This window comes from Xiphophorus couchianus, chromosome 2 (genome assembly GCF_001444195.1).
Source record: "Xiphophorus couchianus chromosome 2, X_couchianus-1.0, whole genome shotgun sequence".
NCBI lineage: Eukaryota > Metazoa > Chordata > Actinopteri > Cyprinodontiformes > Poeciliidae > Xiphophorus > Xiphophorus couchianus.
Genome location: NC_040229.1, coordinates 1,250,019 through 1,268,143, shown reverse-complemented (window position 1 = coordinate 1,268,143; position 18,125 = coordinate 1,250,019). Strand labels below are relative to the sequence as shown.

The window sequence follows — 18,125 nt, the reverse complement described above, 5'->3', positions numbered from 1 at the left end:
CTTTCTTCAAACATTTAACATCACGACTGGTTGATTTTTGGAATGGATCAGAAATGTATTTATATTTCCAGACATGATGCTGCCTCACAGTGTTTCTGTGCTACACTCACAGTTATACACCTGGCAAATGCATTTCTAAAATTACTTTGTTGGTTTTCTGGCAGCGACCGAGTCAGACAGAACTGAAATGATTTGATTAAAAATGTTAAATTATTTAAAAAGCAATGTAAAACTCATTAATGGCATTATCACAAAAGTTCCCAAAAGTTGAATTTTGTCTTCAGATCCAAACTCGTTCTCCCAGCAGCTGTGTGGAGGTTTTACCTGGAGGCTTTAACTGCAAAAATAAAAAATAAAAGATTTCTGTCCTGCAACACTGCTCCTCTTCCATTTTGGTTGGTTATTTTATGCTTTGTAACTTTTCAACAAAAATAAGGCTTGCATCAGGATAATTAGTTTTAATCAACAAGACAATCAGCAAGTCACTGCACCATCTTAAAATGTCTCATTGACAAATTTTCAATTGAACTGTGCAGAATAAACGTCACATCAAAGGTGGAAAAAATCCTAACATTTTCCCGTTTAAAGTGACGGAGACTTTGCGTCTTGTCAGGGTTGTGTTCCACTTTGAGCGCCGCTGTAAATCTAACCGTGGATTCGTTGCACTTGCTTTTGATTCATGCAAACTACAAGTGGCCAACTTAAAAAATAAAATTAAAAAAAAGCTCTCTCAGCAACATTTAACAGAAGCGTTTCCTGCTGTAGTCGTTTCCTATCACCAGATCGCTTCGTATTTTGGCTACAGTGGGAAATGACACGTGACAAGGAAAACTAAATCCAGCTGCGCAAGCGACTTGTTGGTGAGTTTAAAACTTTTGCAGCGTCCTCAGTGTCCTTTCCCGCTGTATGTGGGTGTGAGCCACAGCATGCAGATGCTGAGTTTTCCCTGCAGGGCGGCGCCACAGGGAACAAAGGGCCGCGCTGACGGCGTGTTGTTGCATCAGAGGAAGTGAAAAACACCATTGGTAGAAATCTACCAATGAACTGCTCACACACATATAATGGCTGGAGCTTTACTGTTAAATTAGGAGATTTTAATGACTTAAAGTCACATTAAATAAACCTCCAACCATCACATGGCCACAGACAGACAACAAGGAACACGGCAACAGTATGACGCCCTTTGTGTCTTCCTGTCCAGAAGCAAAAAGGTAAAAGTAAAATAAAAATAGGGCAACATTGTGTTGTTCTCAGTGGCCTGCTCCACCACTTTGGACAGCACGTCATTTTTAGTCAACCATGAATAAAAGTCTTTTTTTTTTTCTTTTTCTTTTGTAGGCCTAAGTAGTAAAATGTGTATGATGTGTTTTTACTGAGCTTTTTACTGGAGACTTTTACGTCACTGAAATGATTCCTGGGAAACGTTCTGTGTTGCTTAAATCTCCGGTGCAAAGTCTGGGATCAAATGATAGTTTTATTAAAAAGTTTCTGCTTGTCGAGTTCACATAAGATGAAAATACAACTTTGAAATCAAGTTTTAATGTTAGAGTAGAGAAAGGCTTGATTCTGAATAGATATAAGACAATTTATCATTTCTCTACTGTCCTCATAAACCGTTAATCTGAACAGTTACGACTCTATTCAATAATTAACATATATTTATTTGTATTATTTCATTCTTCATGTATATAATTCAGCATCCTGTTTGCAATAGTACGTTTGTATGAAAATGTGCAAAATGTTAAGGATTTTGGTGAAGCAGTGGGGATATGGAAAGTCATTGCGCCATATAATCTTCTTGGACTGAGTTTAATAAAGTAGTTAAATCCAGAAAACTTCTAAATTGAGATCAGATGTCAGAAACGCTGATCAGTGGTGACATGTAAATGAGCAGCTGGATCACAGAAACAAAAACGTTTTACTCGACTGATCTGAATTTAAACTTAACTGGATCATAAGTTGATCTGAATAAGATCTTTTTGTTTTGTAGACTCTGGTGCAGATATCTTAATGAACCTGAATTAAGACAAAACTAATTTAAAAGTATCTTTTCAAGAGCTTATTTTACATAAATCATTTCTTCTATTTCCATTGGCAGATAAATTAACTAATAAGACAATTTTCCCATGTCATAAATGAAATAACATTTTGTAAATTTCTGTTTAGATATATTTTTGGAATAAAAGGGGAAGATATAAGATTTATTTTCTTTCTTTTGTCTTTCATTTTATATATATAGATATTTTTCTATTGTACATAATTGTTTTGTTTTTAATTAAATGAATAAATTTCCTAGCTAACTAATCTGCCAGCGGTACAAGAACTTTTTCATCAATATTAAGAAATATTTTATTTAAAACAAGCTCCTATATATTGCAGAAAAGACACTTGTAAGTTAATTTTGTTTATTCATTGTAATAAAATATAATAGAAAATAATAATATAATAACAATAAATATTAAAAATAAAAATATCTGCACTAGAAACCAGACTAAAAACACTTGGTAAGATTTTGTATTTTTGCAGTGTTATGTTTGCTTTAAATTGGTTCTGTCAGTTTTCTTCAGTGTTTGTATTTTGATTATATTTTTGTTAGTTTAGGTCTTACCATACACTTTATTATTGTTTTAGACATCTTAAGTTATAAGTTAATTTCTACAGATGCAGTATGAAGACACTGATTTGAACTGAATTTTCTGTTTTACAGAAGTTAATCTGACTTTACGACACCAGACTCTGAGCCGATCTAAATGAAAACAGATGAACGTCGGACGAAATGTTTTGTGTCCAGAAAATTCTTCTTAAAAACAACTTTAAAATGTTCCTGGTGGTTCAACAGCCAGCATGCAACATGCTGAGTAGAATGAGGAGGGACAAGGACAGGAGGAAAAACACTTACAATATGAAAAACTGCTAAAAACCCATATGCAAACACACTGGCCACTTTATTAGGTACACCTGTCCAACAGCTGATTAACATGAATGTGGAATCAGCCAATCACAAGGCAGCAACTCAATGCCTTTAGGCATGTAGACATGGCCGAGACAATCTGCTGCACTTCAAACTGAGCATCAGAATGGTTGGTGCCAGACGGGCTGGTCTGAGTATTTTAGAAACTGCTGATCTACTGGGATTTTCACGCACAACCATCTCTAGGGTTTACAGAGAATGAGCCAAAAAAGAGAAAATATCCAGTGAGCAACAGATCTGTAGGCGCAAATGCAGAGAACAGAGGAAATTGGCCAGACTGGTTGGAGCTGATAGAACTGCAACAGTCACTAGTTACAATCCAAGGTCTGCAGAAGAGCATCTCTGAACGCACAACATGTTGAGCCTTGAGGGGCTACAGCAGCAGACGACCACACCGGGTGCTGCTCCTGTCAGCTAAGAACAGGAAACTGAGGCTACAACTCACACAGGCTCACCAAAATGGACAACAGAAAATTGGAAAAACGTTGCCTGGTCTGATGAGTCTCGATTTCTGCTGCGACATTCGGATGATGGGTCATAATTTGGCGTCAACAACATGAAAACATGGATCCATCCTGCCTTGTGTCAACGGTTCAGGCAGTGGTGGTGTAGTGGTGGGGGGATATTTTTCTGGCAGGCTTTGGGCCCATTGGTACCAACTGAGCATTGTGTCAACGCCACAGCCTACCTGAGTTTTGCTGCTGTGTCTTCTGATGGCTACTTCCAGCAGAAAAACACGCCATGTCATAAAGCACCAATCATCTCGGACTGGTTTCTTGAACAATGAGTTCACTGAACTCCAATGGCATCAATGTCATCCTGGAGCTGTGAGCAAAGGAGCCGTGCGGTACCGGTACCGGTCCAGCTGCAGTCATCCTTCAGTGGAACCGCCCGCTTTGTGAATGCGCCTTATGGACATAAAGCATCTCTATTCAGTAAATGTACAACTCATGCACATGATTCTACTATTTAGAATAAACGTCCACATTCCTCACTTTGTGACTCGCTGTCTCTTTAAATCCGCGCTGCTGTTCAAACGGACATTTGCAGGATCTCTTTATTATTTTGATTTTTTTCTCTCTTTAAAATGTATTTTTATTTTTGTGAGCTGGCATTATGTGTCCTGAAAGCACCTTTTAAATGAAATATAGAATTATTATTATTATAAATATTTATGCTGCTACAAACAAGGACGTTGCCATGGTTACTGCTTCGCGTCATGGCAGACTTCCGGGTATTTACACTAATTTACAGATATATTTATGGAGACGACAGGGCGGACCAGCAGATGCTCTATTTCCCGCAAATTGGGATCTATAAAGTGAAGGTGCGCAGTCACGTGCGTGCGCACGGCTTTATGCATCCGAATTTTTTTGCGCACCGTACTTTTCTAAATTTTTCCGTACGTCAGGTTTTAGTGTGAAAACTGCGCACTCTTTCATGCATGAGGCCCCTGATCTCAATCCAATAGAGAATCTTTGCGATGTGATGGAACAGGAGATTCACATCATGGATGTGCATCTAACACACGTGCAGCAACTGCGTGATGCTATCATGTTAATATGGACCAGACTCTTTGGTACTGAATGTTTCCAGTACCTTGCTGAATCTCTGCCATGAATGATTAAAGCAGTTCTGAAAACAAAAGGAGATCCAACCCGGTACTAGCGAGGTGTACCTAATAAAGTGGCCGGTGATTTTTTTTTTTTGTGTCCTTATATTGAAGACTAAAGGATCGTCGCCTTTAGTGGCAGCAGGAATCTGGCTGAAGTCCAATCTGCAGCCGTCAGTTCCTCCCTCACACCAAGCTAGCAGCGTAACGCTAACCTGTGAGGCTAAATATTTTACCTAAGAAGAAAGCGGCTGTTTGTGCAACACTTCTTCTCCTGTTTCACTGGAAGCAGTCATCTAGGTCAAAATGTTCAGAAGTGCAAAGCTCAGCAAATGGACAGGAGTGTTTTCATCCATTTGTAGCAGAACCACAGCAGCTGCAATCTGAGCATCGCTGAGCCCCGGAAGGCAGGCGGCGGTGAAAGCTTCACAGAGTGCACACTGTCACTTCGCCGCCAAAACGCCCACTGAGCAAACCGTCCCATGTTTGGGTTCTCCTGCTTCTGGTTTTTATTCGATCCAGTGCAGGTTAGTGAGGCTTTTTTAAGAAGTCAAAAACTGAAGTTAACTCAACTTCTATCAGATTTTAGAGCTTTATGTCTCTCACCCATCTCTCTAGGTCTCTGTAGGTTTATCTCAATAAATTACAATATCCCTGAAATGTTGATTTCCTTCAATAGAGTCATTATATGAATCCAGTGCACACAGGTTGGGATTTCTGTTTGTTTGAGTGATTGCAGCTCAGAGCCAATAAAAATCCAAAAGACCAGTTTAACCAAATGAATTGATCTCAGTCTGAGCTCCTTTTGCACAAATTACTGCATCAGTGCAGCATGACATGGAGGAGATCCTCAGAGTCTGGCTTCATTAGATACTTTAGCTTCTCCTTGTACGCTGGGACTTTGATTTATCAAATAAAATGCAGAAATTTCTTCTGAAAACAAGTTGTTTCTTATACACATTTCTTCCTTCCACTTAACTTTTTTTTAATCAATGTGCTTGAATATAGCACTATGTGAACAGAAAAAAATATTTAGATTCTATAATATTTCTGGCTTTTCCTCTTTATCACGTCAGCAGTTTTCCATGATTGCTGACAAAAATCATAATTTTATTGCTGGAAGAAGTCTAAGAAGTAGAACTTTAGGTTTTCATGAGCTGTAAACTGTTTTTTCTTTAATGCACATGAATACATGCTTACAATATGTCACTCTGTAATATTTCTTTTATTATTCAACTAGGAAGATCCCATTCCCACTGAGAAAAACCTGGATGGGCAGCATAAAGTATTGAGCAGCAAATTTACACAAAATATCAGCAGAAAAGAAACATTAAAATGAGAAGGATTCTAAATTTTGAATTCTATTTTCATTTACTGAGATGCACCTGTAAGATTTCGTCCCATAAATCTAATAATCTGAGGCGTCTTGGATTTCGGTGCTTAGTTTGACGTTTGTGTTGTCACTCAGTACTGGATCGATTCCAAACACGACTGAGCTTTGTGAACATTTCGACCCAAACAGAAGAAAAACAGACGGGTGGAGACTGGCAGCCTTCAGGCTTCGCTTAAAAAATATGAATCGAGAAAGAAGAGAAACGGTGATCATTCAGGAATCTATGATTTGAATTCTGCATGATTTTTATTTATCTTTAATTTTTTTAATCCATGCACTGCAAAAATACAAGATCTTACCAAGTATTTTTGGTCTAATTTATAGAGCAAATATCTGAGTACATCTGAAATAAGACAAACGAACTTAAAAGTAGTTTTGTGGGCGTGCCGTGGTGGCGTAGCGGTTAGCGCGACCCGTATTTGGAGGCCTTGAGTCCTCGGCGCGGCCGTCGCGGGTTCGACTCCCGTACCCGACGACATTTGCCGCATGTCTTCCTTCCCCGTTTCCTGTCAGCCTGCTGTCATATAAGGGACACTAGAGCCCACAAAAGACCCCCTGGAGGGGTAAAAAAAAAGTAGTTTTGTAGCTCGATATAGAGGCTTGTTTTAATTCAATAATTCCTTAATATTGGTGCAAAAGTTCTAGTTCCACTGGCGCCGTTACCTAGCAACCCCAGCCAAGCTCAGCCGTTACCTAGCAACCCAGTTCTAGTTCCACTGGCAGATTATTTCACTTATAACAAAATGTTTTTCTCATGTTATAAGTTAATCTATCTGCCAATGGAACAAAAACGTTTTCATCCATAATAAAGAATTATTTACTTAAGCCCCTATTTTCTGGAAAAAAAACAACAAACTTTTAAGTTACTTCATCTTATTTCAAGTGTACTAGGAACTAGACAGAAATAACTTGGTAATATTTTGTGTTTTTGCAGTGTGAGAAGGAAATGAGGTTGAAAGTGTGTGAGCCACTGCAGGCTGTCAGGGGAAACGTTGAGCCTGGCTGTCAGCGCGTTCAGCAGAGACATTATTCCTGCCCAAAGTCACACTTCATTTACGCTAAGGAGGGAGCAGGCACCTACCTAGAGTCAGACTTTAGTTACACTTGCACTGCAGTGGCGGCCTGGGGATGGGATGAAGAATGAGTGTTAATCACAGGAGGAGCAGGGAATGTCGAGGAAGACTCAGAGGAGGAGGAGGAGGAGCAAATATCGTGGCCAGCCTGTTTACCAACGTGACTTCAAAATACCTAATAACAAATTTCACTGGACGAAATTCGACGAACAATAATCTTATTGTTTTGAGTCTATTTTTAAGGAGTATAATGGTAATAGGAAAATAATAATGCTAGAGCACATTCTACAAGATCAGTAAACTTTAAATTTTAATGAACATTTTACACTGGAACTGGAAGACATTTTAGATATTCAAAATAAATTAACAAAACAACAAATAAAATGAATTTTTTAAGTCTTTGTAAACAAAATTGTCCTTCAAAATAAGGGTCTAGTTGAGACCAAAACACCAAACTGAAAACTTTTATCATCCAGTTTTCGGTAGAAAGAAAGAAATAATAATAGTTTGTTTTAATTCATTGTGTGATTAATAGACTCATTGATTATTGTAGCCTAGGTAAAGTACATATAAGTGTAGACCTGTCACAGTAATCATGTCAAATAATAAATCCACTGTCCACTGCAGTGGACAGACATCTAAAAACCTTTTTCTTCTGTTTCTTGTGGATTTTATGTTATAAATGCACACAGATCACTGAAGTGGACACTGGTGCCTCATACGATACACCGCCAACTACTGGCCATCCACTGCAAGTGCAAGAAAACTTTTGTTAAATCCAAAATGGCCAACAGATGAAAAAGCAACTCCAGTCCCTCCTTCTGCTGTAAAGGACTCTGGCAGGTAAACAGAACATTGGGACATAAAGTAAGACCAATACTACTGGTGTATTTTCCAGATAACATCTTTGTATTTGGAGAAAATTACAAAAATACATTTTTTCCCCACCTTTTTTATGCCTTAAAAAAAATCAAAAACTCTTTGGAAAAAAATCCTGACGTAAAGGAATATAACTCATACATGAAGGGCTAAAGTTTACTGATCTTTTAGAATGTGTTCTTGCATTATGGTCTCAAAACAACAATATTATCGTTTATCGCAATAATTTCTGTAACAATTTATCATCCAGCAGAATGTGATGCCACGACAGGCCGGACTTTCTTCAGACATGCTCTATAATTTTCTGAAGGATGTTTGCCAGGAATCCACAGGATTTGCTGACTGCTCAGTTTCTATTCCTGGGTTGCCCATCTACAGTATCATTCCTACATGCGGTCAGTTGGCTGTTAAAGGTGGCATTATCTCCTGTTACCCATAACTAGATGTATTGAGTTTTCTCCTACTGATTACCAAAGTGGCGCATACAGTACAGCCTGCTGGAGAAACGAGATGACATGCAACCGTGTCCCTCCACCTCCTGTCAGGAGTATCTGGGTCACAGCAGCTTGTAGAGTTATAAATAAAGCTAAAGTCAACTTAAAGGGATAGTTCAGCTTTTTTTTTATTTGGGTGTGGAGTATTTCTGATCAATCAGGATTTTACCTGGAGTAGACAGAAGTAAAAGAAATCCAAGCGAAGTACGGCATGAAAAACTGGTCCATTTAAAGGCAAATTACTTTCAAAATACCTCAAATTTAAGAAATACAGTTCACAAAAATATTTTTTACTTTACTACTTTTGGTGTGATACAATTGCTTAATATTTTAATCAACGTTAACAGGTTTCCTGGTGTTTTAAGGTGCAAAAATTACACAAAAATGATGCTACTTTGGCTAATTCTTTAATCTTTGATTGTATTCATGTCATTTACAGCTCTGGAAAAATGAAGAGCAAACTGCACTGGAAACCTCCTGGTTTTTCCACCAAATATTGCTTCTGAACTCTTCCTGAGTTAAAACATTAGCATCGTTGTTTCTAAATGACTGTGAACTTGTTTTCTTTGCATTATTTGAGATCTGAAAGCTCTGCGTCGTTTTCATTAGTTTGACCCTTTCTCATTTTCTGTAAATAAATACAAAATGTTTGGTTCATAGAATAAAAGAACAATGTTCATTTTATTAAAACTTATTTCTATAAAGAAATAAAACCAGAGAAACTGATCATTTTAAGTGGCATCTTAATTTTTCCAGAGCTGCATATACTGTAAATGCCCTGTAACACTCACCTTCACCTTTTTGAAATAAAATCTGTCAGTCAGTTATATATGATGGTCAAAGGAAGAAAAAACTAAAAATACACAGAAAAATTGGCTGCTGACTGGAATCAAACCATTTTCAGCTGAGGAAACTCAAAAATCCCATTTTTTTCTGAATGCACTGAGCTTTAATCAACACTCTTCAGTGTGGACCCTGTCACTGAGCGAAGAAGACTCAAAGTCAGCTATTTTCAACATCAATGTAGTGTTTTTAAATTTTAGAGTAACCATTTAAGATTAAACTATTTCTTCCACAGCGTGAAAAATGTGTGAAGTTTGTTGAGAGAGTGAGACTCTCAGCAGATAACAGGAAAGCTGCTCTGTTTTATTATTTAAGCTGTCAGCCTCCTGGAAATTAGAGTAAACATAAGAATATCTAGGAAATATTCTGAGAGCCAGAAGTTGGTAGCTGCAGGTTTACTGAGATACATCTTAAATTAAATAATAATTACCTGAGCAAGAGGTACAAACACAAGAAAAGATCCTCGTTTAGCAAACTATCTGTTAGTGTTACTGTAGGTAAGATACTGACTGCTCAGTTACTCCACATTGTCTCATTTTAGCTTTAATCATATGAATATTAATCCTATGTTGATGGATTGTGACGCGTTGCTTCTTAAATGCGGCTCAGACAAAATATTTGCCAAGTGTTGTGTGAAGAGACAGATCAGGAGACACAGTAAGACAACAGAGCATGCATGACAATGTGACGCTTCTAAACACACAGAGGGTCCCTGAGCCTGACATGCTACCAAATACAGATCATTTAGATCCACTTTTTACTGCAACTTCGTTTTTTAACTAAAATGATCTGTAATGAAATCCTTTGAATAAGTGTGAGATTCTATTTAACTTAAAGAAAAATGGTAAAAAGATCTAACTTTTTGCAGTTTGTTTTTGAACAAGCATCACCTTTATGAGAGTAAAAGCTCCTAAAATTGTGTTTAGTGTAGATTATTTGTTTTCTAGTCTCTAATTTCACCGTCGTGTTGGAAACATTTTCCTTCCGGCTTCCAGGAAGAACACAAGGGAAGTAAAAGCTCAACAATAAGACACTGCTGCACAAAACTGAAATATATCCAAAAAAATAAATCACAATCACAGAAAACAGCTAAATATGAACCGAATGTCATCACACAATAAAAACAAGCATTCGCGTTAGAAACCAGATCACCAAAACATATTTTATGAAAACCGTACTGTACACACCAAGTTAGTAACAAAAATGGACACAAAATAATAAATGAAATAAAACTTGTATATTTGTAAAGTGAGGGAAAAAGAAGAGAAACTAAAGAGTTGAAACCAACAGGACTGAGAGGCTGTTGCCCTTTGTGAGCCATGCATTCAGCACTATGAGGTCAGGAGGTCCACATGGCCGACAGTTAGACAAGAAAACACACAGAAGGCGAGAAAGGAAGACATCTTACGCTCAAGAAGATCAAATAAAACACAAACGATGCAGACAGGAAGGAGGAGCAGAACAATCCCTCTTTAAAAACAACAGGCTTCAAACTCAACGCAAATATTTTCACTTTGCATTTTCATAAATTCGATTTTCTAGAAACGGGAATCTTATCAAAATACAGTTCCTTTTAAAAAAAAGCATTCATACTCCTTTTTGTAACTTTTTCATCTTGTTATGTTACAACCACAAAATTTGAAGTAGCAACAGAAATCCTCTGATCGGTCAACACAAAGCAGTGCTGTAGTCTAGGAGTGAAAATAAACGTTTTTGTTTTACTTTTAGAAATAAAAAGCTGAAAAGTGTGAAAGTCTGGTGTGCAAAAGTATTCAGTCATCATTGCTTCAATAAAATCCATGGCAACTAATCACTTTCACAGGTTAATTAATTAGTCGATATGCAGAAAGAAGGTAACACGTTATTTAAAGGGGTGTGAATAAGACTGACTGTCGTAAGCATGAAGGAGCCTTCATGAATGTTTGACTGTTTTCATGAAGTGTCATTTGGTAAATAATGGCACTTCTCATTCAAATTTACACTAAAAGTTGCATTAACAGCATCGACTTTGCATTATTCGGTAAATAGTGACCCTTTTAATGCAAAGTTGATTTAAAAGCTGCACTAAAAGTCAATTAAATGTGTAAATTATTCTGCAAAAAAATAAAATTTTAACTTAAAATTTAATTAAAACTTGCATTAAGAGTCCTTTAAAAGTGGCAACCTTTCATTAAAACTGTCATTATTTACCAAATGTCCCTTCATAACAACAGGCAAAAACATTCATGAACATTCCTTCATGTTTACAACAGCGTCATGTCAGTATTATGTACACCCCTTCAAATAAAACATAAAATGAAAAGATACAATGAACAGGAAAAGTAAATCATGGTAGTAGCTTACTATTAAGTATTTATGTGCTGGAATGGTCTAGTCAAAGTTCAGGATTAGGATCCAATTGAGAATCAGAGGAAAAACTCGGACATTGATGTCCAGACGTTCTGACTGAGATTGAGAAGAAGTGACAGAAACGTGTCCAGCTGTGAAATTAGATTTTACAGTTCGGATTCCTTCCTCTGTACATTTATCAACTGTGTTGTGTTGGTTTATCAGAGGAAAACAAAATAAAACACATTTGTGGTTGTACACAACGAGCTGTAAAAGGTTCACCCAGGTTTGGAGGTAAGCAAGAATCGGATCAAATCAGTTTGATTTTAACTGTAAAGCACTAAGTGCCGTCTCCTCTCTTAGTGCACAAGAAGTTTCAGCAGTTTAAGGAACAAGGACCATTATAGATCCCCAGTCTAAGGGTACAAATTAAAGTGTGCAGTTTGTCTTTAGGTTGCCTTGAAGTGGCGTCCTAATGAGTCCAGTAATTATTTTCCTCAATGCGCTCCTGATTTGCTTTAAAGGGGGATTTTTGTGTCACTTAAATTGCAGTTTGCACAGAAGAACCATTTACAATGGCAGCATTGTTAGCGTCCTCTAAAAGCTCGGACAGTTGAAAGGCTTGCTTACCTTAGACAGCATGAAGCCACTTGTTAGTCAAACCTGTCATTGCGTTTTTGTCTGTCTGGTCAGTAAGTGTTTCAGTTGCCGAGTGCAGCATGGATGCCTTTTTTTAATTTCCATAAAGGTCTGCGCTGCACCAGGCACTGAAAGAACAGTCACGCCGTCTAGGGAGTAGTATTTCAGATCCATCACACGCTCTGGGAGACATCTCTGTCGTGTTGCAGGTGATTTATAAACGCACATTTTTTTGTTTTGTTGTTGCTGTTTTACGACACTGATAAAAATGCAGCAGCGTTGCTCTCTTACAGCGTGCCATGTTTCCAGAGATGCTATCCCTCGACATAGACGACTCCACTGACCCCAGGAACCTTAAGCCTTGGAAAACTGACTCACAGCACAATAATCAACGTTTTTAAGTTGGAAAAAAAGTCCAACAAAATGTTAAACATGTACATTACTGTGCAAAAGTCTTGAGTCATCAGACAGCAGTCTCTGAAGCAGCTGGAGCACAGTGTGCAAGCTGCAACTAAAAACTCATTTTACAACTTTTTGTGCAACATTAGAGTTATTCATGCATTAGGTGTGTCTGTTACAGAGACCCACTGGGGACATGGGGAACAATTTTTCTTTTGCATTTCCTCGCAATAAACAAATACACCCTGGTCTATTTTGACACAAATGTCAATTTCAAATTTCAAGTATATACACATTTAAAGAGCCTCGGTGAAAACATGCTTATATATTCTTACTCTGGTGAAAAACTCTGGTAGAAAATCAATTTATTCACTGCATGTTTATGTCTGTCTGTGTAAGGTTGAGATGGAACTGCATGAAAACGGCCCTTTATTAACCATTCAGACCAACACAATCAAAACCGTCTGATGATTTTATTACGCTGTGATAATAATTCAGAAATAGTTTGGATGCATTTTTTCTTTCTTTCTTACTGAAAGTTTCTGTTTATATCTTAAAGGGATGGAAATCCCATGTTTGACCTGTTTTACTTTTGCATTTTGCACATTGGTTTATGGTGCATTTCAATCCTAAAGAAAAAGATATAAAACTTCAGATATCTCACAAACGAGGTATTAACGTACATGGAAAAACCTCATGTTGTAGCAGGAAGTACAGTAAGACTTTCAGTATTAAATTATGCTGCATGAACTAATCAGTACATTATTATGAGAACGCAAAAGAAAAGAAACCCTCCATGTCCCCTAGGGGCCTCTGTAGTTATGACACACACCCATTTTAGTGCATGTGTGTTGGGATAAAAGGCGTCTCATGAAAAGTACTTTTTACGTACCAAAAAGTTACATAAATAAAGCTTATTTGATAAATTTCAGATAGAACAGGTTACTATTTTGTACCGTTGTACCAGTTTACTTGTATATTTGCATGATGCTGCTGCTGCTGTAGTTATAAAGTTTCTGTTTGGTTTATCCTTCTCATTACTGGTTTTCATTTTTGCTGATTTAGCTGGTTTGACTGGTTCATCTGAAATATTTTCCATCTTGTTTTTGTTTGTATTTTTGGTATTTTTATACGGAATGAGCATCAGATCAACCATCCGGGGATGAAAATTCAAAATTTTACAAACAGTCTGAGTGTAAAGTAATCAGAAAATAGGTTGGCCTGCCTGTCCATGTCCAAGAGTATTAATACAGCCTGATGTATTTCCCACCAGCTGCGTTTACATTCACCGTACAATTGTGCAAATTTAAACTACAAAAAAATAATTCACTTAACGGAAATGTGGTAAAATGTGGTAGTTTTTCGGCTGTATCAAAACTCGTGTGATGAGAAAAATGCTTTTTTTCTCACCACACGAGTCACATGATCAAAAACAGGATGTTACTACTGACAAAAACAAAGAAGAGGACAGGAAGTGGTGGGAGGAGGACGGCATGGTGGGTTTTTATGACTTATCATGTGAACAAACTTGTTTTAATTACGTTATTTAATGGAAACACTGCAATTGCAAAATATATATATATATTTTTACATTAGTGGACAAAACTTTTGCGAACATTTGTAATGAAAACGCAGCGAATGACTGCTACTGCTTCATGCAACAACCAGTTGTTAGGTTTATGGGGTTTTTTTCCCTTTAAAATCTGCAACTTACTTTTACTTTTAAGTTCACCGTCTGATTTTAAAAACTATTTGATATGAAACATGTGAGAACTGCACAAGCTGTGAAAAAAACAGAACTTTTTAAAAATGAACCATTATGTATGAATTAACACTGATTTCAAACCTTTGCACAGTCCTGTACATGCATAAAACACATTTTTTTGATATGGAAGTGTAAGATATTGAGCTACAGAATACACACCACTGTAAATGCTGTGCAGCAGTTTGCAGCATTAGACTGTAATAAGTGCTGTTGTTTACCAAGGTGCCGGTCTGTGGGGTTGGGAATACCATGAATAAACACATTAGAAGAGGAAAAAAGGAGTAAAGCCACACACAACAACACAAATACGACACTCGGACGCCACTGGGGGGACAGAGACACAGTGTATAAACACGTAAGAATGAAAAAGCCCACATACACACGCGTGATATGACACAACCTGAAGAGAGAGACAACAACAACACAGAGGCACATCAGACAACAAGGTGACCCGCTGTTCCCGCTTCATTTCTTTTTTCTTCTTACAGATTAGTTAATAACACAGGACACAACAACTGGGTTATATTCACTTGAGTAGCTGGATGTGTTTAGCGATCCTGCACTCATGACAGGATGCAGGTTAAAGAGACACTCACACACTCACAAACACACAGGTACAAAACATTTGTGATCATTTGTGCTGCAAACCCCATTTTCTTTTACACCGTGGACATTGTTTATCAAAATGGTTGCAGACGACGTCACGGAACCAAACGGGAGGTTTTGGCAAGCAGGATGTCGGGCTAAGGTTATGCTCAGCTGTTCTGCATCAACCTTAAGGACAAACTCTTTCAGCCACAGAGAAGTGACAAGTCAGCTGCAACATCTTTGACACAACAGGGTGGAAATATTTGTGTATCTGTGATTTTTGATGATGGCTGTATTTGTGTTAAAAGGGGGCGCTACTTTCCTGGGGAGCCAGAACTGGGTTACGGGTTATTTGTGACTTTTTCACTGTTACCTCTGAGCTACGGTTTGATCCAGGAGGAGGTGGAGTTTGCATTGAGGTCCTGCTGTAACAGAGACCCCTCCATCTTATACCAATCCTCAGTCAGAGGGGAGTCTGGGCTGGGAGCCAGGGCTGCTGCCTCTACAGTAGTTTGTTGCCAACAAGAAGGGAGGGAGGGGAGAGGGGCGTTGGAAGTTTGGAGGGAGTGTTTTGTTGGTGCAGGTTGGTGACGGTGGCAGTGGTCAGATTGCAGTATTAAATGAATGGCGGTGGCAGGACAATGAGCGTGGGAGGTGGGGGGGGAACAAGAAGAGGGACGGAGATGGAAAGGGAAAGGGGAGGAAGCAGAGGGAGGGAGTTAATGGGGGGTTAGGGAGGAAAAGGGATGAAAAGGGGGTTAAATGGGGGGAGGCGCCAGTCAAAAAATTTAAAAGGGCGATGTGAGAGGGAGAGAGAAACAGACAGGGAGAAACAGAAGTGACGAGAAGTAAATTAATGCATGGTCAACTGTCTGAGTCCAGAAGACAGAGAAAGAGAGATCACTTTTGAGTCTGAGTGGACGTGACACGTTGTGGGATGGAAAGATCCAGAAACGCCATAGAAAGATGGAGGACATGACCGCAGCCATGTTCAAAAATTCCTTCAAAATGAAAGGAAAAAGATTATGACAAAATAATATTATGAGACAGAATAAATCAAGTATGATACGAAGCGGTGATGGAAAGAAAAACAACGTGACTATGAAGAGGTGGAAACAAAGACAGCAGAGCAGAAGGGCTAGATGTTTATGCAACCATATGAACTGGAATCTGCATCCACGTGTTTCATCTACGTCTTCTGAACATACAGCTCTCTCTGTGTGGTTTCTCTGCAGGGGCGTGTTTACTGCGCCTGGCGTCTTGCTGTGTGGTCGTGTTTACAAGAGGAGTGCACTTCGCATATCCGTCTCCTGGTGTGAAACTTACCTTTCCGCACATTCCCATCTGTGGCACGGAATTCCCTGGTGTTGAGTAGGAAGCAGGCTCGGTCCTGCTGGTAGCGTTCCCGAGTCGGGCCCCGCCCGATGGGGCTCCGCTCGTCCGGGCTCAGCACCTGGTCGATGGTGGGGCAGTCCTCGTTAGCCAAGGCGGCCGAGGCTGCGTCACCGTTCTGCTTGGAATCTGGAAGAAAAATTCACAACCGGGGAGGTTTGCTGCTGTAAACAGACTTCTGTGTATTAGGACGACAGCGAGATCGTCACAGATAACTGAAGCCGAGGCCGACGGGAACCGGCTGAACCCATTACGACTGCTTCCAGTTCTGGTTTTATTTGTTGTTTTAATTCCACATCACTATGCATAAGAAATAAAGTATGTAAGCTTTAGATAAAGAAATTTAAGTTAAGTTCTTACAATAAATCAAAGAAAACACAGAAAAACAGGAATAAAATACCTCAGAATTTAAATGGCAAGAATATCATTTTACCGAGAATTTTTTGTCTAATTTCTGGTGCAAACATCTTAGTAAACTTGAAATAAGACAAAACTAACTACCAAGGAACTTTTCGCCAAAAATATAGGACCTGGTTTGAAGTAAATAATTATTTTATAGTCATGAAAACGTTGACGTGCATCTTCCAGTGGAGCTAGTATATTGATGCAGCTATCGTGTAAGTTTGTTATTTTAAAAAAAGGAAAAACAGAGTCTCTAAAAACTTATGTCTCATTATTCTGGCTTTAAGCAAATGCAAACAGTTTGGGAATACAGTAACATCTGATTTATTGTCAGTGAGGAAAAGATGTTGTCTTTTTATACAAGATATACACTGTAGATATCTTGTGTGTCTCTACAACCATATAACTTAACTAAATGTGATCAACTAGCAGAAGGTGGCTTAATGCTACTTTAAGCGATTCAGGAATCATTTTATTTAACTTTCCCAAACCATAATGAAACCTTAAACCCATGTGGAACTGGGCTAGTATGATTAAAAGTGTTCAGTAAGCGAACTCGGTGTTGCTATGGCAATAATTTGACAAAATGAAAAGGCAACATAGGGTTGGTGAAGGAGCCAGTGAGCTGGAGCCAAGCGGACCTCTTCAGAATGGGTTCCTGCATTATTACCATGATGTTACTTAAAAATGGTGTCAAAACAACAATATTATCATTTATTGGAATAAATGATAATATTTCTGGGACAGAAAAATTTGGAGTTTGCACAATTTGGAGTTTGCACAGTTTCCCTGTGCCTGCATCAGTTCTCTCTGGGTACTCCAGATTATTTAAAAACAGGACCGTTAATTGACAATTTCTTTAACTTGCACATGGGAATAAGTGAGTGTGTGCCTGGCTGTTTGTTCTGTGCGTCTCAGTTGACCGGCGACTTGTCCCAAGATGAGCAAACCCAAACAAACACCAGGATAAACGGCTACAGGTAAAAGATGCAGCTCCTCTCTATCACTTTTAAGTCCGGTTGACGCTGCATTATTGTCACATTTTGAAAAACAAAACACTGATTAGAGGAAGTACTAAACCCCAATAAATGTTTCTGACTTCCTCCTTAAAGCAACAATAAAATCGACTGGTTCTACTTCCAGTCTTGACTCCAGGCGATGCTGGTAAGATGATGACTGCTAAGTAATGCTTTAAAGGTGCATTATTGTAGCTATATGCTAAAGCAGTTTTACTGCTAATGGCAGAAAAAAAAAAAATCCTGTGAAGTCAGCCAAAATCGAGACGCATTAGTCCGTTTTAATAGATAATGGAGTTCATTTTCTTCCCAACGTGTATGTTCATCACTG

General features: G+C 38.4%; 1 protein-coding gene across 5 annotated transcripts in view; it reads right to left on the bottom strand.

Annotated features, from left to right (window-relative positions):
* LOC114161784 (potassium voltage-gated channel subfamily C member 1-like) overlaps positions 1-18,125 on the bottom strand; it is a 71,059-nt gene that overhangs the window by 12,138 nt on the left and 40,796 nt on the right. The window contains exons 4-5 of one of the 5 annotated variants that reach the window (XM_028045371.1): positions 16,311-16,505; positions 14,776-14,796 (exon numbers count right to left, since the gene is read on the bottom strand). In XM_028045371.1, coding sequence (XP_027901172.1) covers positions 14,776-14,796; positions 16,311-16,505 — 216 coding nt within the window. Of the gene's footprint in view, positions 1-7,057; positions 7,099-7,503; positions 14,797-15,357; positions 15,487-16,310; positions 16,506-18,125 lie in introns of those variants that run through there. The other 4 variants (XM_028045376.1, XM_028045379.1, XM_028045363.1 and 1 more) reach the window with 4 other exon arrangements.